This window comes from Sclerotinia sclerotiorum, genomic scaffold, assembly GCF_000146945.2.
Source record: "Sclerotinia sclerotiorum 1980 UF-70 scaffold_7 genomic scaffold, whole genome shotgun sequence".
Lineage (NCBI taxonomy): Eukaryota > Fungi > Ascomycota > Leotiomycetes > Helotiales > Sclerotiniaceae > Sclerotinia > Sclerotinia sclerotiorum.
This window is the reverse complement of record NW_001820829.1, coordinates 79,922-101,470: the sequence shown is the minus strand read 5'-3', so window position 1 is coordinate 101,470 and position 21,549 is coordinate 79,922. Positions and strand designations below refer to the sequence as shown.

Genomic DNA, 21,549 nt, shown 5'->3' with positions numbered 1-21,549 from the left:
TGCATAGCACTGGGAATTGGTCTCGGGGAGTTGAAGTTTCATGGGGGTTTAACTATATTGTATAATTCTGTACACTACATTCTAACTACCTGGAAGGCAAGGTCGTTTAGATGAATATCATATTATTGTCTTCGAGATGGTTCTAGTTCTCTCCATACTTTTGATCTGACTGAAATTGCAAAACCGGAAGTTCACAAGTATAGATAGTTTAGATTATCTATCATCACATCTTTCTCATATTGGGCAACGTCTGATGCTAAAAGACTTGCACCATAGTAAATCCTATACCATAAACGAACAAGACCAATACAAATACAGGAGCACTAACAAGTACATACAACATGATACATCATGCTTCTGACCCTACAGCTTATGTTACTCTCCCTTGATCAGTTCAGTACTATGGTATTTTCAAATTGTTATGGAATTTGTAGTAAATTTTGAAATTCTTATAAAGCATTTCTTTTCTTCTTTATTTTAAACTTGAATTTAGAAAATAAAATCAAGGTATAATCTTGGTGAGGGTTAAACTATAGTCGAAGAGAGTCACATTTTGGATCGAATCTACCTCCTAGACACAAGAGTTTCTACAAGTAGATGACCCCATCGTCACTACTGTAAGATTCACCAATATCAGTACTGGCTGGTGTCTAATTCACTTCGTGACCTCGCATGGCTTTCATATCCCCAGGGGTATTATGAACTTCTATGTGAATACCTTCATTGACCTGAAAAAAGAAAGTCATTGATCAGACCCAAAAAGTTGCGTTATTTAACTTACACCTCATGGAATAAATGTGAGGTCGAATATCACGCTTGATGTGCCACAATAAGCGGAGCAGGAGCCTGTCTCTGCATCTGCACAGCGCCTAACGCGTCAAAGCTACCTTCAGTCTCGCGCTTCTCGAGAGCATCTCTCAAATGATATCAAGGCGAGGGCGCAACAATTGCGACAAGCCATTTCCCCAGAATCATAAATTTCGACATTCCTGTATTATAGTTCAGGTAATTTGATGCGCATACAGTCGCGAGTCATTCTATTCAAATTTTCTTGTGTGCGCATAAGCTAGTTTGATACCTTGGTCACTGGTGGGACACTATAGCTACCTACCTGAGTCTGGTATTTACCATAACGATCATTTTCTTCACGAACACTGCTTCTACAACTTACGATCTTTCTACGGTTTCTACTACAATCACGATTTTAGCGAGCACTTTCCCTCTTCGCCCCAAGAACTTTAACAACTATTTAATCGATCAACTTTCAAGCTACGATTTTACGGTTTCTCGGCATCATCTAGTACTCACGGGCGACCACACCTTTTGTCTGTGTATCGTATTGTCGAAACGCTGCTTATTTTCCAGCACAAGTATCCAAATTTAGTAGATGCGGAATCAACTTATGTGCAGTGCAATAGCTTGGTACTATAAATTTTAGTCTGTTGCTGGCTCTCGCCTTCGGGAGACCAGGCAGCGCATTTCAGCCGCGTAAATCGCACGCCAGCAGATCACTTTGTTCAATTCAATTCAATTTGAAATAATCAGTTGTAGTCCACAATACTCCGCGACACTGGGTGAACATCTACGAAAATGCCTGCGTTATTACTGAATCACGACGACCGCGGAGTTGCGCCTGTTGCGATGGAAGAACCTGCGGACTATGGCTTCATAGTAGTACATCAAAAGGTTGAACTTGAGATTGATTTCTCGACAAAAACCTTGCGTGGCAAAACCGAAATCCAAATTCTCCCACAGATGAAGGAACTGCAGACAATACATATTCATGCTCGACAGTGCTCTATTCCACAAAAACAGGTTCTGGTAAACGGTCGAATCGCGTCTTTCTCCTACGAAGACCCCCACAAGAAACTGGAAGTTCCCGACTACTTTTCATGGGATACAGAATCGCATAAGATGCAAAGCGACAGAATAAAGTTTATGGCTTCGGACAACAAACTAGCAGGTACAATAGAGATTGATTTGCCAGATAGTGTGAAGATTGAGGAAGTTGATCCATTCTCGGATAAGGCAGCAACACCAGTCACGCAACGTGCTGGTGGTGCGACTGTAATCCGCAACTCTTCTGTCGCTCTTGAAGGAGGTCCGGTATCTGTTCCCGCTTTTATTGCAAAAACAGCTGCAGAGCAAGCTTCTAGATTTCAACCCTTGACTATTACTATCCCTTTCGTTACCACACGAATTCGAGATGGTTTACAATTCGTTGGGGTTGAGGAAGGAGATGTGAGGTTCCCTCATGTCTATACCAAACATTCTATGGAGCGAGGCGTCGCATGCTGTATCTTCCCTTGTGTCGACGATTCAGCGATGAGATGTTCGTGGGATATTTCCATTAAATGTTCGAGAACTCTTGGAGACGCACTCAAGCGTCGGCAAAATAACCACAGCCACAAGTATGGGCATACCAATGGGACTTCTGAGAAGACGGACATTGAAGAAGCTTTCCTCAGCGACGAGGAGAAGCTGCTTGAGATGGCAGTAATTTGCTCTGGTGAACAAGTTGATGAAGTGATTGATTTGGATGATAGTTCTAAGAAGATCGTATCATTTCAATGCACTTCTGATATATCTGCAACACACATAGGTTTCGCCATTGGTCCGTTTGAGCAGGTCGATTTGTCAGAATACCGAGAGGGCGAAGATGAAGAACGACTTGGACAAGGACAGTCAACTGCAATATATGGATACTGCCTCCCTGGAAGAACGGAAGAGTTGAGGAATACTTGCGCACCATTGGCTCACGCCATTGATCACTTTGTCCTCACCTTGGGCAGTTTCCCATTTTCAGAGTCAAAATTTGTTTTTGTTGATGACCAGGTAAACGACACGGAGCACACCGCATCGCTATCCCTTTGCAGTAGTCGACTTTTATTTCCGGAAGACATCATCGATCCAGAGATGGATACCGTCAGAAAACTTGTTCATGCTATAGCTAGCCAATATGTTGGTGTTAGCATTGTGCCAGACCGACGTTCTGATAGGTGGCTCATTGTTGGTATCTCCCATTTCATGACAAACACATTCATGAAGAACCTTTGTGGGAATAACGAATTTATGTTCCGTCAGAAACTGAATACGGACCGGCTTGTTAAGTTGGATATTGACAGACCATCCCTACATGCCCTTGGTGAGATTGTGGATGTGTGTGACACCTTTCGAGAATTCATGGAGTTGAAGGCACCGCTCGTTCTGTTCATTCTGGACAAGCGCATTGCGAAAGCACAAGGAGGTACTGGTATCTCAAGAGTCATCTCTAAGATGATTGTTAACGCAAATGCTTCTGGAGGCGCGGACTCTACAATTTCGACGGAAGGGTTCCGTAAAAGCTGTGAGAAAATCACCAAGTACAGAGATACTGATTCCTTCTTCACTCAGTGGGTTCTTGGCGCAGGATGCCCGCACTTTACTATCACACAAAAGTTCAACAAGAAGAGACTGTGTGTTGAAATGACTATTACACAAACCCAGGCGAACTCTGAGACAGAACTTAAGTTGCACAAGGATGGCTTCTACAGATCTTTCAAGGAATCGACAGCTGGAGTAATTGCACCAAAGGCACAGAACACATTTACTGGACCGTTGACCATTCGCATTCACGAGGCTGATGGTACTCCCTATGAACACATAGTTATGATCAGAGAGAAGACATCAAGAATCGAAATTCCGTACAACACCAAATACAAGCGGCTTAAGCGCAATAGGCGTATGAAGGAACGTGCAAATGCAGGCATTGCCATGGATATCAATGCCGAAAACCATGACGATGCTCTTATTTACTGCTTAGGGGACGTACTCCAGTCACCGCAAGATATCCAAGAGTGGGGCTTACGGGACTGGGACCCAGCTACCGAAGCCAAGATGGAAGCTGAGTCGTATGAATGGATTCGTGTTGATGCTGACTTTGAATGGATATGCGATAAGAAATTCACTGGTATGGAGGCGTACATGTATGTTTCTCAACTTCAGCAAGATCGCGATATCTCGGCTCAATATGAATCGATGGCGTACCTGGATAATGCTCCTCCGCATCCGCTCGTTGCCACATTCTTGATTAGAACTTTGATGGACCGGCGCTATTTCTATGGCATTAGGACAATGGCTGCGAAGTCCCTTGCTAAACATGCTGTAGAGAAAGATGTAAAGTGGATAGGTCTTACTCACCTCGAAAAGGCTTTCCAAGAGTTCTTTTGCTACCCTGGTACAAAGATGCCAAGGTCTAATGATTTCTCTGATAAACAAGCTTACTGGATTGAATGCGCAATTCCCGAGGCTATGTCAAGGGTCAGAAGCTTATACGATTCTCTCTGCCCTAAAAGAGCGCGACAGTTCATACTTGACCAGCTTCGCTTCAACGACAATGGAAACAATGACTATTCGGACAACTTCAAGGTTGCAAACCTTTTGAAGTCACTAGCAGACTCTTTGATTCCTGGTGAAAAGGGAGTCAATAACGATGCACTTCAACTTGACGAGGCCGAAGAAATTGAAGAGCCTCAGCAGTTCAAGAATATCGTTTTGGAGGAGCTTGACAGATACAGTAGGATGGATGAGTGGATAGATTCTTATCAGAATATCTATACCATCACAGTCATAGAGTGTAAGCTGAAGTTGATGAATGCAGGTGTCATACCAGTGGATGCACTTGACTTTGCTCAATACCTTCACGATGGAAGTTCTCCTAATGTACGAATCAAAGCGTCTTGGGCACTTGCTGACCTTGGATTCTTGAAAAATACTGCTGTGGCATGTCTCCTCGTGACTGCTATGAGTACAGATCCGTCGCCATGGGTTCGAGGTGAACTGACAAAAGTGTTTTATTATGGATTGGGAGTCCTGGGACTGGGTGAATACAAAACTAAACGAGTTGCCGCTCCTGTGGCCAAGGATGGCTTAATTATCGAAGAGGCTTCCACGAGTGCACGGCAGGAGCAAGCAGAGCGGAGTAACATAATAGGTGCTCTTGCTTCGCTGAAGTTGGAAGTCGGCGGAAACACTGATTTAAAAAATGCCTTGTGGAAAGCTGTCCTGTCTCCTGTGATTACTGTGGCAGAACAAATGGATTTCCTTGACCTCTGCACCATGTTTTGTTATCCCAAAGAGTCCTTGAATTTGAAGCTAAAGTATCCTCGTTATTGGAGAGTTGAACATCGTGGGAAGGTATGTCATACCAGATTTTTAGGGTTGATGCTTTCATACTAATTTTATCTAGGGTCGAATGGTCTTTAAACAAACCAAGAAAGTTCGCACAACTATCGTGGAAAGAATTGTTCCAAGCAAGATCAAAGCCCTTGCTGCCCCTCAGCCACCTGTACCGTCACCCACCGTCGTCGCACCCTCCGTCGTCGCACCCTCTGTAAGACCATCAGCAGAGAGACCAACGATGCCTCTTAAGCTCAAGATTGGCAATTCTTCTGCTCTAAAGCTAAGCAATTCACCTGCTCTGAAGCTTAGCAATTCACCTGCTCCAAAGCCAGCTAATCCACCTGCTCTAAAGCTAGGCAATTCATCTGCTCTAAAGCTCGGCAGTTCGCCTGCTCCAAAGCCAGCTAATCCACCTGCTCTTAAATTTGGCAGCTCATCTTCTGGGCTCAAGATTGGCGGCCAATCTACTGGAGTTCCTAAGCATCCAGGATTTTCAGGTTCATCTGCTGCAACGCCTAAACATCCCAGCTCTTCAGGGCCATTTGCAGGACCTCCTAAGACATCTAGCTCTTTGGGGACAACTAAACATTCTAGCTCAGTACACAGCTCTGCAGGAACATCAAAGCCCCCTGGCTTAGTAAAACTGTCAGGTTCTTCAGGAGATATGAAACCACCCAAACGACCTCTTCCGGCAGATATTGCAGAGAGTTCTAATTCGTTACACAAGGATAAGAAACAATTTGAGAGTTCCAGTTCACACAAGGATAGAAAGCCAGCATTGATTGTTAAACTGAAGATTCCTGCTTCCAAGTTAAAGCGGATTGTCTCATCACCTCGTAATCCTAAGCCAAAAGCTCCTTCCTCATCTCCATCCATGTCCAATCCGAGACGGCCGTCCCCGAAACCATCACCGAAGCCATCCTCAAAACCTTCGCCTGCATTAACACAACCGATCAGAGCTAGCCCTGCTCTTTCTTTCTCCTCTAGTTCATCGGGTCATACATCATCAAATGTCAAGAAGCCATCAAGTTCAACTCACGTCGCAGCACCTATCCGAAAACCCCTTCCTGAAGGCCGAAAACCTTTACCAGATTCGGCACAACATCTTCCTTCGGCACCCCCTACCCCTGGCGATGTACCTAAAAAACCAACCATCAAACTTAACTTTAAACCTAAGCCTAAACCTTCATTCTCTTGATTTTATTATCTTTATAGAAACAGAGAAAGAAAATCCCTTCGTCTGTCATCATCTCTTTCAACTTTTTTTCTTTTTTCTTCGGCATCAACTGGTCTGCATTTAGCGAACAGGCGTCTCGGCAATAATCTTTCAGCAAATTTGCATTTGGGTGGGGGGGGAGAACCGGATTAATTTTTTATTGAGGGGGTGTTCATTAGGAAAAGGAAGAAGAAAATTGGGGCGTTTGTGTGTGAACTTTTTTTTCGCGCATAGGCATGTTATCATGACGTGAAAAGAGAACATGAGCTTTTACGTTCTTGGAAGATCCTCCAAGAGAGAGGAGTGAATCGTGAATGCCGAGTGCAACGAAGTAGTTAATGAATGCAAAAATCAGATAGTTTATTGTCTCCTTTTTTTGGTTCTTATGCATTATATTTCATGTGATGTGAGTTTTGTAAGTGCTAGAATAAAGATTTGATTTACCTTCCATGTATAGATGACGCAACTCGACACCTAGACGATGAATGGAAATTGGTACGTATAAGTTAGCACTTCACCTCACCTTGCTATTGTTCAAGTAATAACAGTTACGGTATTTGATTGGTGTATCTAAAGTCTTGTAAGCCTAAGAAGAATATCCCCTCTCCTCCCTTTCCTTCCCTGATTATCCTACAAAACTAATGGAAGGAGGAGGATGAGGATGGATGGATTTAATGGGTAAATTTAAATTTGTTTGGGTGGGGGTAGCGGGGCGAAGAGAGTGTTTTCATTGTGGAGTATGAATGATTGGAGGTAGAGAGAAGTAAGGTTAGGGGTGTATTTTTTTTTTTGGTTTTTTTTTGGTTTTTTTTTGGCTATGCAATGAGATGAGATGAGATGAGATGAGATGAGATGAGATGAGATGGGATGAGATGAGATGGGATGAGATGAGATGAGATGAGGAGTATTAGATGATGATTTTGAGGGTTGATGTTTTGCGTTTTTTGAGAGTAGATTGGGATTAGATGGTTTGGAGATTGGAAGGTGGATTGAAAGATGGATTGTGAGATGTGGTCATATCTCCCCGTAGGGGGGATTGTTTGGATTGGACTTTAAGCGAGCTTAAGGGGAGTGAATGAGACAAATCGGGATTGATTGATATATTGTTACAGATTTCAAGGGTTTGGTCTAATGGGTGATGGGGATAGAAGGATAGGCGGATATTGAAACTTAGCGGGGATATGAGGAGTGAGGAGTCTTATCTAATACATGTGACGCGGATGCGGACGGAAATGGGAATAGAAATGGCAATATTGAAGTGGATGGTATGTTAGGGGGACTTGAATATTGGGACAGAGAGATAGATAGATGGATATATGATTGGAATTGGTTGCGATATTGAGAATAAGGAAAGGAGGAAGAAGGGAGTGAGTAGACGACCTACTCGATGAATATGTATAGGAAAGCATTTAAGAGAGATAATGATGGAGAATCTAAAAGTCTGGTAAAAGCAGCTATCTTTGAGCTACGGACATGGTTGAGGAAGGGATGAATAAGCTTAAGTAGTAATTCTCGGAGAGGAGGGGAGAGCTTGTGGATATAGTAGTGGGTGTTTGAGAGAGAGTTAATGTGAGACGGACATGATATCTCTTTGATTAGAAAGCAGACTCCTGATTAATTTCCAGATGTGGTGGAACATATATCCTGTACCTCTCTGCATGCAATTGACATCTTGAGTGGAAGATAGTGGAAATATAATCAGCTCTCTTTGAAGCGTGTATGATAAATTTTTGTTAGATACTTTTTCAAAACAAGTTTATCGGCTCCCTATTCGTTAACTGTGGTAGTAGATCCCCTATAACTCCATAGTCTCCATATATCCTACCATATAATCCAATCTACTCCAGCATTCATATTCATCTATTCAAATATCCCCACAATCTATGGCTTATCCTCGATGTATCCATGAAATCAAATGTCCGAAAAATAATCCCCAACCAAAACCTATACATTATCTCCCCGACCCACCTCCATTCCCAGCTCCCAATCCTAACCTCTCCTCCCTATTCCTTTGTACCCTCGTTTCTCTCTCTAACACTCTACTCCTCTCCCTCTCTCTCGTCCCCTCTCTCTCCGCCCTCTCCCTCTCCATCTGCCTTTCCTCATCCCCACTTAACTCATTTTCCGCATTCCTCTCAATCTCCCCTCCTCTTCCTACATCCCTCTCCCTCGCATCATCAACTCTCCTCTGCGTAGCCATCGTCTGCAAATCCCTATAACCATCCCCTCTGACACCTCCATTCCCATAATGTTGTCTCTCTTTTGCCTTCCTACGGCGCGCCGCCGAAGCCATCGCCTGGGCTTCTTCTTCTTCCTCGCGTTCAGCTTGCCGTGAGTCTTCGTAGCTGGCTATATCTTCGGTGGTGAGAGTAATTATTGTTGGGGCGCGACGAAGCATTTTGAGGGTGTGTCAGGATTTGTGGTCGGTGATGCTGGGTGATCGAAGTTGGATTTTGAAATTGGTGGTAAAATTTATAATTTCTTGCTTGCCCTTTGCAATAATATGTCCAACTATGTTCTATTCGTAGAAAATGGTAAAATGTATGCGAGAACAATATTCGTAAAGTCGATATTAGAATGATATTTCCAAACCACTCGCGGCTTAAGAATGGAGGGATATTAAGCTCTATTGCACATTTGTCTGCAAATACAAATAGGGGACTTTTGGGAAAGTACAATTCTTCACAGATTTGCAATTTTCAAAGCTTTGTAAGAAATATTGTTGTAACAAGACTTGCAAGTGTTTTGAAGATTTTATGAAAGGCTACTATTTTGCCTTGTTTACTTTGATGGACCGTGCGAATAGAATCAATAGCCTCACGCTTTGGCTTCTCAATTCACATGCAAGAATACCTGAGGCATAAATAATATTTTCGCAGAACCTCTAGATTAATTGATAGAGGGGAAAAGCACGGTTGGATATCTGACAAGAACTCTTGCACATCATGTTTACGCGGCATGTGCAATCGGCCATTGGAGGTGGCAGACCTTTGACTCATGATTTGGTGAGGGTTTCCGAGGGGATTCAGGCAAGTTTGAGGGCTTTTAGTAGTTCTATTAGGAGGAGTGAGGAGGGGAATGGTAGGTTTCTATCCTGTACTCTCTTTGAAGGTTTATGGGGATTATATTCTGTGGTCTTCATGACTAGGAAGCTGTCGTGGGACTTGGAGCTTTTATTAGAAGTTATGACATAACACACTAACAAGAACCAGATCAATCACGTTCCACACGCGCAGAACGCAGCTCCAATGCTGTAAACGATATTTCCTCGCTCGCGCCCCAGCCCTCTCGCGGTATCGATGCTCGCTCGCTAGCAGCGCGCCCTCCCCCTGGTCAATCTTTTGTTTTGTCCCGCCGTATGATTGATAGTCCCTCTCGGGGACGAGGACCAACTACCCGACATAGTCCCAATTATCGCGGACGAGGTGGCGCCCTCTATGTACCCCCAACTAGAACCGCAAGAGGAGGTGCGGGAGCAAGTCCTGCTGGTGGAAGAGGTGGAGGCGCTCAACGAGGACGTGGTGGTATGAGAAGACCCCGGGTTACGGGACCAAAACCTGTGGATGTGGAATTAGATGAATATGATCCTCCATATACAGTTGAGGAACAACAATACTTGGATAGTCAAGAGGGAGGTGAATGGGTTTCATATAATCCCGTGACATCGATGGATGATTTGGAGAGTTGGGGACCAGCTATAGCAACTACTGGAAGTACGAATGGGTTGAAGGAGTCGATAATTTATAAGATGCAGTTAGTGAGTGGTACACTAGGACAGAGGGATGTACCAACGCCGCCGGAAAGACATTTGGCAAATGTGGAGAGGGGCTTAGGAACGGTGTTTGAGAGTAGGGAGGAGAAGGAGACATTAGAGAAGTGGAAGGACGGGAAGGAGGAATGGAGAGATGAGGTTAGGTGGAAGGTTCATAAAGATTATAAGATTGAAGGACTGAGGGAAGAGGAGAAGGAGGCAATTTTGAAGGAAATGGTGGCAGGTGTGTATAAGAAACCGGGAGACGTGAAGGAAGGTTTATTGGTAGAGATTGAAAGGATCACAGGGAAGAACGAGACTTTCTTACAAGATGACTCAAGGTTGTTGGAAGAGAAGATTCAGAGCATGTTACCTGCTGCTTAGACCGCCGGTGTAAGGCAACAACAGCAAAATTCGAAGGACCTACAATATAAGTTGAGTGTGTTGTATAGTGTATTTATAAAATATAAAAATGGTATTATACAGAGGCAATCATATACCATCCAACAAGTCAACTTTTTAAACTACTCCATGCCTTTAAAATTCTAGCGTCTATATTTTTAATCTCCTCTCCCTCTAAGCCTGTTCCATCCCCTTCCTCGCCGCCTCAACCAGCTTCTTAACCTCTCCATTCCCCTTCTCAACCACCTTCTCCATCTCCTTATGAGCCTTTTTCGAATCATCCGGTCTAACCGTCTTCTTCACTTCCATAGCCCTTAACTTCTTCTGCATAGCTCCTCTCGCATTACGTACCCCATTGCTAGCCAATTCTCCTGCTTTTGAAGCTGCTTGCAGCGCTGCATCACGAGATTCTTTGGTAGGAGGTGGTATGGGAATATTCAGCGCGTGTGGATTTTGTGGATCGGGAACAGGTTGGAGGGATAGAGTGGGAGAGGATTGAATGGTGGAGAGGATGGGTTTAATGTGCTGGAAGAGGTGTTAGTTGATTTATTTTAGATGTGAGGAATGATCCTTTAGAAAGGAGGCAATGAGAATGAAGAACATACATCTTTTTCCCCAACAAGCACAACGACGCTCCTCCCCCCTTTCGGTAAAACCTGCGCCAAATCACCTAACCGAAAACTTTCCTTTGCATCTTTTCCCAATTTCACCCGTAATCCCTCTAATACCTCTGGATTAAAACGACCCCCTGTCCTCAATTTCCCAAGATCATTCTTGAGCTTCTCAAGAGACTTGTCAATACCGGTTTGGAGAGTGGAAAAATCAAAAGGATCATTTTCTTCTGCTGTCGAAGAGGAAGAGGAAGAGGAATTTTCAGAGGAATCGGAAGATGATGATTTGTTGTTTTTGTCTTTTTTCTTGAGGAGAGGAATGGTATTTTTGAATTGGAGGGAAGAAGTATTGCTGAGGTAGCGATGCTGAGGGGTATTTTCATAAATCTTTGGAGCGGGTTTACTCAATTGGAGGGGTCGTAAGTCCAAAAGAGAAGCATTTCGTGAATTGGGACTTGTTAAAGACTGTCTTAATGATTCAGCAGAACGAAGACAAATACGAGGCGGCATTTTGAAAGGAAGGTGATGAGGAATTGGGAATGGGATTTGGAATTGAATTGAGAATTTTAAGACGAGGCGGAATTGAGGCCTCGTCTATCTCGAAAATTATTTCAGCCTTGATGGATCCGCATGTTGAAGGTTTAAGTGGGGATGGGAGCGTGCGTTTTGTATTTTATGTCAACTGGTGAACGTTAGAAGCGAGTTTATCTAGTTGACATATTCATGATAACTACATTGATGTTTTCTAGAAGTTATAAGAAAGAGAGAATGATGTTTTATTTTAATGGGTTCTGATGTTCACAATTTGGACATTTCGGAAGGGGAAATCTAATGCCTTTGCAAAGTTGCAAGAGGACTCTCATAGGGCCTTGCTAGGTCTATCAATAGTTTATTAATTGTAACTTTACTCCTTTTACCCTACATCATCATACCAGACGTCTGTATGTGTGATACATATTAGGTAGTTGCGGTTGCTAGATCGATATTTCAGTAAGGCTACATCCATAAGTTTGTATGACTTTGTTCAAAAAATCCATAGCTTTCTATCACTCAAACTAGTTCTTGACATCTCTGCAATGCTAATGTTGTCCATTCATCACTCTGGTCAAGCCTGTTCAATCTCTCGACAAAATCATCCAAATCCTCACCTATATCATCCCCGACCCCGATTCCCTACCCAAAGAACCGTCACCTCCATAGCTGCAAAGTAAAGAAGCATTTTGAACCCCTCACAGCCCTTCCCTTTTTCCCAGAAACGATTCTCTGAGACCTATCATCTCTCTCTCGTCCCCCCATCACTTCACTTCACCAACACCAGTAATTCACACAATCTACCCCGTTTTCCCCTGACCTACCCTCCCCTCTCCTCCTCCTAGCCCATCAAAACACTCTCCCAAATCCCATCATATATACCATACCACACATCCCATCTCCTTTTCCTTCCTCTTTTCCTTTAAACAGTCCGTATATTTCAAATACATCACCTCCAAATCAATACTCCAAGCACATCATACATATCATTCACAATGACTCATCCATTCTACCCTCAATGCATCCATTAAAAACAACCCACGACAAATATTCGGAGAACGAGAATCTCATCTTCTGCATCACTTAAAAGTATAAGGTTACACCAGTGAAACCTACAGAGCTTAGATCTAGATATGCACGTTCCAGCAAATATATCCACAAAACTCCTTCAAGCTTCTAGACACTCAGTTAATAAAGTCGTCGAAAGTGTACCATGCTTCCCCCTCCCCTCCCCTCCCCTTCTCCCGTCCCTAGTCCCCTCCCAGGGAAATCAGCCGCAGCCCAACTAAAAAGAACTACAGTAAGGTCACTCAGACACGAGCCCTTAAAAAGAAACAAGATTAAAGCCACAAAGTATAGTAAGTGTTCGGGCATGTCCACAAGCCTCTTCAAACCAATTATCCTACTCTCCTCCATCAGCTTTCTGCTATCTCTGTATCTCTGTATCTATATATCTATATATCCATTATATAATAAGATCATTGTGCAAGTTTAGATTGTCTTTTTCTTTACATTCAAATCATGTTTAGTGAGTTTCCATGGTCTTAAGATGTCATCGCACCGGCGACCAAAGTTAACATTTCACAAACTAACAAAGCTTACAACATTATAGCTTCAAGCACTGTGGATAGATGCCAGATGAATACAATTTCAGCACAAAGAGATATGCAGTGGAAAATTTATAAAGTTTTTAATCTTAATCAATTTGTGAATTTTTTTCTTATTAACAACCCTTGTTCTACAGACGCTCTTTTTATGCCCGTAGACAAAAGGAAAGAAATGTGAGGACCATAAAATAGCCAGATAGAAACCATGCAAATACCGGATAGTGACTTTTTATAAACCCAATGAGCCAGTAACCAGACGGTCCAGTCCATATCATCCATGTCATGAACTCATATGCATCAATAACCTCTTCCCTTGTTCCTCCCCGCCACACAACTCAAGTCCTGCTTAACGAGTGGACATGGCCTTGGTGACAGCTCTCTTCAATGCGAGCTCCTTCTTCTTCAAATCATCAGAAGTAGAATCCTCAATCTCGAGTTGAGCCATAGCATCACTCAAAGCAGACTCAATCTTCTCCTTGTTACCACGCTTGAACTTGATGGACATAGTTGGGTCAGAGATAATTTCCTCGACCCTTGAAATGTATGACTCGAGTTGTTGTTTGGACTCGAATCTCTTGCTGAAAGCATCGTCACTGCTCTTGAACTCAGCAGCATCTGCAACCATCTTCTCAATCTCGGAAGATGAGAGTTTACCAACAGAGTTGGAGATTGTGATGTTGGCACTACGTCCGGAGGTCTTCTCAGTAGCGGTAACCTTCAAGATACCGTTGACATCGACCTCGAAGACAACCTCGAGAACGGCCTCACCTGCCTTCATTGGAGGAATTGGGGCAAGGGTGAACTCTCCGAGAGAGGTGTTGTCCTCGCAGTTGACACGCTCACCTTGGAAGACTGGGAATTGGACGGTTTGTTGGTTGTCGCTGACAGTTGTGAAGGTTCTCTTCTTGATAGTCTATTGAAATTATTGAGTTAGTATTGCTATTCTCCAGTGAAATGAGGGAGAAAGGTGGTGTTAGAAAATGGGAACGATTTGTTTGAGGAAGAAAATTTGGGGCTTGGAGTTGGGTAGCGAGGAAAGTGTAGCTTGTAGTGTGGAAACAGAACTGCGTGTGTAAGGACAGCAAAGTTTGCGATTGTTTACGTACTGGGACAGTTTGACCTCTGGTAACAACAGGGGCGAAGATGTTACCCTCCATGGCAACACCGAGAGAAAGAGGAACGACATCCAAAAGGAGGAGGTCAGCGGTCTCGGCAGAGGTAGCCTTTCCTGAAAGGATACCGGCTTGAACAGCGGCACCGTAAGCGACGGCCTCATCAGGGTTGATACTCTTCTCCAACTTCTTTCCGTCAAAGAATTCGCTCAAGAGCTTTTGAATTCTTGGGATACGGGTAGAACCACCGACAAGGACGATCTCGTCAACCTTGCTCTTGTCAATGTTGGCATCCTTGAGGACTTGAGCAACAGGCTCCAAAGTACCGCTGAAGGCCTTGGAGTTAAGGTCCTCGAATCTGGCACGGGTGATTTGAGCGTTGAAGTCCTCACCATCGAACAAGGAGTCAATCTCAACGTTGGTGGCGGCACCGTTGGAGAGGGTTCTCTTAGCACGTTCGCAAGCAGTTCTGAGACGACGGAGGGCACGGGGGTCGTTGGACATGTCCTTCTTGGTCTTTCTGGTGAACTCCTTCTTGAAGTGCTCCAGCCAGTTGGTATCGAAATCTTGACCACCCAAATGGGTGTCACCCGCGGTAGCCTTGACAGTGAAGACACCACCTTGGATGTTGAGGAGGGAAACATCGAAAGTTCCACCACCGAGATCGTAGATGAGAACGTTACGCTCCTTGTTGGACTTTCCAGCACCAAGACCGTAGGCAATGGCAGCAGCGGTAGGCTCGTTGATGATACGGAGAACGTTAAGACCGGCAATGGCACCAGCATCCTTGGTAGCTTGACGTTGGTTGTCGTTGAAGTAAGCTGGGACAGTGATGACGGCCTTTGAGACCTTCTTGCCCAGTTTGACTTCGGCAATTTCCTTCATCTGTTGTTCAAATATTGTCAGCACATCGGTTAGCGAGGGGTGGGGTGAAAAAAACTTGCCTTGGTCAAGACCATGGATGAGATCTCTTGTGGGGAGAAAGTCTTCTCCTCTCCGAGATACTCAACTTGGACGAATGGAGATCCATCTTGATCAACAACGGTGAAAGGCCATGATTGAATGTCCTAAAATGCATGTTAGTGATTGCTTATGGTAGAGGCTATCCGGGAAAAGATAGAATTCATGTTGAAATGTCCAACAATTTCGGACATTGAGAATCGTAATAGGAAGGAATCAAGTAAATACCTTGGTGGTGTGGGGGTCATCGAATCTTCTTCCGATCAAACGCCTGCGCATCCATTAGCACCTTGTTGTCGTCGCGAAATTCGGCAAACTGACTTGATATCGAAGATGGTGTTCTTTGGGTTCATGGCAGCATTGTTCTTTGCAGACTCACCAATCAAACGCTCCTTGTCGGTGAAGGAAACGAAAGATGGGGTGGTGAAGCTACCTTGCTCGTTGGCAACTGGTAAAACCCATCAGTATAAAATTTCGAAGGTCGAAGCCCGATTTGCGACATCAAATGCCCGGGAGAAGAGGAATACGTACTGATCTCGACATTGGTTCCCTCATAGTTGGCAACACAGGAGTAGGTGGTACCTATTGGTGGTAAATGAATTAGCGTTCGTTATTGACATTCAAGACGAATTGCGAAATATTTCGAGATGTTGACAAAGAGAAGAAGTATGCCCCTCATCAACAATCTTTCAAAAATTCAAAAATTGTTCTCTTACCAAGATCGATACCAATGGCACCCTCGTAAACTTCGTCAGCCATTTTGAAGAATGTATTAGGTTGAAGGAAGGGTGTATGAGGGGGAAAAAACTTCAAAGAAGACGGTATTGATGAAAATAAGAAGAAGTTTTGGAAGTTTAATGGCGGGGAGGGAAAAGATAAAATTCCCAAAAACCAGTGGGATTTTTTTCATAAGCTAAAATTATTTTGTCCGTGCGTTTCGTCGCCTCGCTCCCACTCTAGAGCACGTGATCCTCTTCAATGGAAATTTTCTGTTTATTTTCCTCGAGATCAAAAATCAACAAGCAAAAATTTTTCCAAATTTGCTTATTTATGCACTAAACTACTGTAGGGCCTGTTCCCATGTTTTCCCCGTTCCCAGCATCCAATGTCTAGTGAGTTCAGTGGTGCAATGTGGAACCATCAGAACTTAGATTTGATTGCATGGCCGAAATTTGATGGTTGACCTGCCTATTAAAATTCATATCATTTGCCGATAGTGAGTGATAGTGAGCGTGATAGCGGGGTGATAACGGAACAGCGAGAAAAAAGAATTCTGCAGGCTATCATCGCAAGACATACTAGTATGTACTAGCTACCTACCTGCCTACATAGAAACATCGAATTGTGTCAATACTCATACATCTTTTATGTTTGATCTGACTGCTTTTCATATCTATTCGATAAAACCCTCTTTTGATGATCATTTCTTCCCCTAGTAATATCTTAGGGCTAGGGTTCGGAACCATGTGAGTTTGAAGAGTGAGAGGCGAAGAAACTCTATATTCGAGTTCGATCTTCTTTTTTACTCTGTAGAGTATCACATAGAAGACATTTAATTGTCTCATTTCCTTTGCAACATCGAAAGGACGATTCCTGGAAGGGTTTTCGGGGTAAATCACAGGAGATTTATAACATCGGTATACATATATTGGTGACTGTCTAGGTCATATTTCCTAGGGACATTCATTGATTAGGACGAACTAGTGAAGGAAAGTTTGGGATCAATACATCAGGAGGAAATACTGCAAATGCATGGGAGACGTGATGATTTTGGAGGTCTTATGCTGCTTTCATATAATTCTAGTATTTCATATAGAAAATGGCACATCTATTGTTCACCAAAAATTCGAGCATTGCAAAGTTTCTATCCCTTATAAACAACCAATACAAAATAGCTAGAATCACAACCAAACCAATTGGCCAGTAACCAGAAATAGTAAAATGCAACTGAAAACAACCCCTCATTTCTACACAAAACAAAACCGAACATCCCACCCCTCTGTATTCCTTAAATTGGTCTCACCAAATACATAATCAAAATGCCCCTATATATGAGCAAAGCGGACCATCAAAGAAGTATCATCTAATTCTAAGCAGTAACCAGTAACTAAGTCTATTTACTATGCTGCCAAACTAGCCACCATTTTTATAACCCATATATGCAAAGTTTCCTCTCAAGGGAATGTCGAATAACAAAAAACTCCATACGCTATGCTATGCTTGCTAAACTATCCATAAACTCCATAAATTTTGTATCTCCAAACTAAAGTTCATCAAAATTTGGGCGTACGATCGTCCACTGCCTAGGAGATACTGGAAGACCAATATAATATTCCCAAAATCTAGAGATTTCGAGCACAAAAATTTCCCACCTATAGATACAGTAAGCGTTGCTGCTAAGAACTGTAAGTAGTTGTGGGGGTACGTACATAGTTACGGGGAATCTGACCCATCCCCAAATAACATATTTGGTTACATTCCATGTCAATCTTAATTCCTTCCAAATGAGATCCGAAGCAGTAGGGATTTCACGCTTCAATCTTGTCTCCTCGTCATAATCCGCAAAGTCTTTTGCTATTGGATCTTCACGAGGTTGATCTTGAATGGCATTGTGTGGCTGCGTAACACGATCTGTTAACTCAACAGCCTCTTTAGGCTTGTTCTCTTCGGCTTCAATCAAAGTTCGGAACTCGTTGATAGCGCGGAGGGAATGTGAAATGCGACCCAAAGTGTTGAATAAAGCGACGAGTTCGGTTCGTTTCAACGTTGGAACGTCTTTCGACTTGTTCTCGGTTTCGAATAAAACTTTCAGCGCTGCTCCATAACCCGCGGTTTGAACCTTCCCCCATAGCCGGCATTTATCACAACCAACACAATCCATGATTCGACTAACATTTCTGAAGCGATTGCGGAAGTCTTCTTTCAGACTTGGACCCTCGCCATTGACAAACATTAAACTTTCGTCAAAGATTTGTGGTTCTTTCGATGCTTTTGAAATCAAGGTCTGCACCTTGGATTGGGTAAGCTGATCTTGGGCCGGATCACCTGAACAAAAAGTGTAATCTTCGAGAGAGGGGCCGAGTTTTGTGACGGCTCGTAAAACAAGAGCGTAATTGAAGTAGAGATTCGAGACACGTTCTGGAAAGCCATGTAAGCGGTCCTTGTAACACTGAAGATTTAAGCCCCATAGACCAGTGGTTTGGTTCAAATACTCGTAGCAAAGATGTGTGCTGATGGAGGTGTGCATGCCGGAAATGACTCTATAAAAGACACGCTTCTCCAAACACTCGTCTTCCAGTTCGAAGCCAGTTTCTGCTACGAATGGGAGGTTTGGGGAGTGCTCTCGTTGCTCTTCCAGAATGTGTTGACGGCCACGTTGTTTAAGAACGGTTTTAAGTTCATTCGCCGCAGGTTCTTTCAGAGAAAGTGGGGAGTGTCCAAGAGATGCCGAGTGAGGAAAGGATGCTTTCGAAAAGCAATTCTCTCGATATATGGCATCCCAAACTTGCTTTGCCCCTTCACCAGTATATCCAGTAAATCTTTCCGGGTTGTCTACCAAGCTCACATAGTCTCCCTTCGAACCGGCACCTTCATCGTCCGGTACACAATAGTCTCTCTCGTCGCACTCATCATCGTATTCTACCACACAACTCTCCCCGACATCTTCGCCGAGCTTGCCTTGTAAGGGTTTCTTTGGACGTTCTTGTTGTACTTTCTTCCCGGGATGGCCAGCTTTGGGCCCTTCTAGTTTTCCCAATTCCTCGGCCCTCCATACCAGCGGTATATCTTCTTCATTGTCTAATGTGTTTACGGCGCAGGCAATATTGCCACACATGCCATTCTCATCGTTCCAGAAGGGACACTCCTTACCGTACAAGTTCAGCCGGTAATATGCAAAGAAATCGGTGGTTTGTGTGAGATCATCTAGGGAAGGCGATATCTCTCGATTAAGGTCATCGAGGGTAGCGTATGTTGTGCAAGCATCAGACACGATTGCTTTTGGGGAGATCTGGGTGATGGCATTAGACACATATGCCTGATAAAATAAAAGTAAAGCATACCGCGCAAACATCTGGACTTTGAATCGTTCTAGATTTGGACGAGGAATCAGAAGCTTCTGTATGTGAAGTGCAAGTACTCAAAAGAGTGAAAAGACCCAAGTAGAATGCTCGAGCAGCGGTCTTCATGATGAGACTGACACTTGGCCTTTGGTCTAGTACTTCAGATGAATTTCATTTGGGTGCGGGTAAAGAGCGTCGGAAGTCCCAAAGTAGGATATGTGACTTTTTCGGATATATGATAGGGGGGATTGATTAGAAAGGGGTGTATTCAGGCCCTATTTTGTTAATTCTTGTAATTGTGAAAGGAGGGTCGAGATAAATATAGTTTCTACAAGATGGAAGAACAATGACCAATTCCGATAGAGAGGCTACTAGATAGCCAATTAAAGAACCTTTCAATAAATTGACTATGAAGAAATCAAAGTGAAAGAATTGAGAAGTTTGATTTTTAAATATTAAGATACATTTAGGTTTAATTATACAAAGGTTGATGTTGATTTGAAAGCATACGATCTGTCCATTTTAGATGGGTGGTTCGAGTGGCATGAGTGATTTGAGTGATTTGAGTGGTCCGATTGTCATCATTTATCTGGAAAGGGACCTAGAGTTAATGCCACTATGCCACAACCATGCCACTAGAAACAGCCATGGAACATTCTTATGGACATCTTATGGAACATCATATGGAACATCTACCGGAACATTCAACGGCCCGGACCAGTATTGATGCTGGGCTGGTATACTAGTAGTAGCTATGACATATCATATTACAGCTATCAATAGGCACAATGTTCTTCCGCTTTGAGCGACGATACGGAGTACCTATGTACTGCAAATGTCACTATAGAATTGCACCACTCCACCCTCACCTCCACCCAACCTTCCAAAAGGATCGGCTGCCGGAGAACTTTAATCTAGACGGTCGTGTGAGAATCAATCACTTCATGTCCAAGAACATTCCAGGCAAGACTTCCAATAAGCGTCATCAACCTCAAGAACCATACGACGAATTACCCACATCGAAAGATACACCATCACATAATCACATAATCACACTAGAAAAGAACAGAGATGTAAATACGATTTATTGTTTTTTTCTTTCTGGTAAACCTTGCCTTCCGATGAGGGCATTACTCTGAGGACAGTCACCCCCAAAGTGACCTTGAAACGTCCTCTCATCTGCTTATACTTATGCTGAGCCTGCCATGCGTCATACGTTCATCATTGCCAATTGGCTTCTTCTTCTGCCTTTCTACAGTTTCTAAATCCATCGCAACCAGCCCTGAAAAGCCTCGCTATCGTTAATTCCCAAGATGAAGTAGGACCAGTATATAGCAGTGGAGATGATGTGAGTTAATCCTGATCTAATACATCAAACTAATAATCGAGAAACCATAAAGCGAAACCTAGGAGAGACATAAGACGTAACATCGTCAGAGCATATGTCCTCTTGTGTAAGGTGTTATGCCGGATCAAAGACTTGCGGAAGTCGAGTTTAAAAAACATGCAACATATCTATTGCTGCTGAGTTGGTGGTTGATAATTAATTGATCTCCTAGATAAAACCATTAGCGTTTAGAAGATTTTGAGGATATCCCGTAACGTACTTGAAGAGAAGAATGTGTGGTTCTGGCTCATGTACCTCATAATGCTCCCAGCCAAGACTCTATTTGCACTTGATTAGTTGTGTCGATCTTGGGTTCAACTGTCCTTTGCATACCTGTGTTATTCCCAATGCCCTCCATTCTTCCTCCCACAATAGCTTCAGAGTACCAGTTTGGGGATCATGGTATTCCTTTGGAATGACTTTTAGCATGGCTTTTGGTAGCTGGACATGTCGGTACTCATATTGATCGTCGGAGTATCTGTACGGAGAGGTAAGTGTATGCGCGACGGAAATCAAGGCGCATGTGATGTGCCGTTACTTGTACTGACCTTGCTGAATAATGGATCGCATCAATGAACTCATCTAAACGTTCCTTCTCGGCCTCCGAGAGTGGTCTCGCGTACTTGTTTCTCCTACTGTAATCTATGTCCGCCATTGTGTTCTGAATTCTACGACTTAACGCGGTCGCGCGTGTTGTGTTTGGAATCGTCGGCGTATGAGTGGGGCAAGAACGCGACAAAAATTGGTTCGG

General features: G+C 43.4%; 8 protein-coding genes across 8 annotated transcripts; 2 read left to right on the top strand and 6 right to left on the bottom strand.

The window, feature by feature from the left end:
- Window positions 1–1,590: 1,590 nt before the first annotated feature.
- Window positions 1,591–6,358, top strand: SS1G_05650 (hypothetical protein; the record flags this gene model as incomplete). The annotated part of the gene is made up of 3 exons (XM_001592679.1): window positions 1,591–5,175; window positions 5,228–5,371; window positions 5,513–6,358. The coding sequence occupies 3 exons, from the start codon at window positions 1,591–1,593 to the stop codon at window positions 6,356–6,358; spliced, it is 4,575 nt and encodes a 1,524-aa protein (XP_001592729.1).
- A 1,969-nt stretch (window positions 6,359–8,327) lies between these two features.
- SS1G_05649 (predicted protein) lies at window positions 8,328–8,774 on the bottom strand (the record flags this gene model as incomplete). The annotated part of the gene is made up of 1 exon (XM_001592678.1): window positions 8,328–8,774. One exon carries the CDS (start codon window positions 8,772–8,774, stop codon window positions 8,328–8,330), a length of 447 nt encoding a protein of 148 aa, XP_001592728.1.
- Window positions 8,775–9,321: 547 nt separating this feature from the next.
- SS1G_05648 (predicted protein) lies at window positions 9,322–10,423 on the top strand (the record flags this gene model as incomplete). Its single annotated transcript, XM_001592677.1, has 3 exons — window positions 9,322–9,457; window positions 9,589–10,371; window positions 10,419–10,423. The coding sequence occupies 3 exons, from the start codon at window positions 9,322–9,324 to the stop codon at window positions 10,421–10,423; spliced, it is 924 nt and encodes a 307-aa protein (XP_001592727.1).
- Window positions 10,424–10,703: 280 nt separating this feature from the next.
- Window positions 10,704–11,650, bottom strand: SS1G_05647 (ribosome recycling factor domain-containing protein; the record flags this gene model as incomplete). Its single annotated transcript, XM_001592676.1, has 2 exons — window positions 10,704–11,054; window positions 11,135–11,650. 2 exons carry the CDS (start codon window positions 11,648–11,650, stop codon window positions 10,704–10,706), a joined length of 867 nt encoding a protein of 288 aa, XP_001592726.1.
- A 540-nt stretch (window positions 11,651–12,190) lies between these two features.
- On the bottom strand, window positions 12,191–12,436 carry SS1G_05646 (predicted protein; the record flags this gene model as incomplete). Its single annotated transcript, XM_001592675.1, has 2 exons — window positions 12,191–12,313; window positions 12,374–12,436. 2 exons carry the CDS (start codon window positions 12,434–12,436, stop codon window positions 12,191–12,193), a joined length of 186 nt encoding a protein of 61 aa, XP_001592725.1.
- A 1,188-nt stretch (window positions 12,437–13,624) lies between these two features.
- Window positions 13,625–16,109, bottom strand: SS1G_05645 (heat shock protein SSB; the record flags this gene model as incomplete). Its single annotated transcript, XM_001592674.1, has 7 exons — window positions 13,625–14,191; window positions 14,385–15,275; window positions 15,335–15,457; window positions 15,579–15,621; window positions 15,672–15,798; window positions 15,882–15,932; window positions 16,067–16,109. The coding sequence occupies 7 exons, from the start codon at window positions 16,107–16,109 to the stop codon at window positions 13,625–13,627; spliced, it is 1,845 nt and encodes a 614-aa protein (XP_001592724.1).
- A 1,504-nt stretch (window positions 16,110–17,613) lies between these two features.
- Window positions 17,614–19,537, bottom strand: SS1G_05644 (hypothetical protein; the record flags this gene model as incomplete). The annotated part of the gene is made up of 3 exons (XM_001592673.1): window positions 17,614–17,722; window positions 17,780–19,359; window positions 19,412–19,537. The coding sequence occupies 3 exons, from the start codon at window positions 19,535–19,537 to the stop codon at window positions 17,614–17,616; spliced, it is 1,815 nt and encodes a 604-aa protein (XP_001592723.1).
- Window positions 19,538–20,926: 1,389 nt separating this feature from the next.
- Window positions 20,927–21,453, bottom strand: SS1G_05643 (cyclin-dependent kinases regulatory subunit; the record flags this gene model as incomplete). Its single annotated transcript, XM_001592672.1, has 4 exons — window positions 20,927–20,966; window positions 21,019–21,077; window positions 21,132–21,276; window positions 21,347–21,453. 4 exons carry the CDS (start codon window positions 21,451–21,453, stop codon window positions 20,927–20,929), a joined length of 351 nt encoding a protein of 116 aa, XP_001592722.1.
- Window positions 21,454–21,549: the final 96 nt, after the last annotated feature.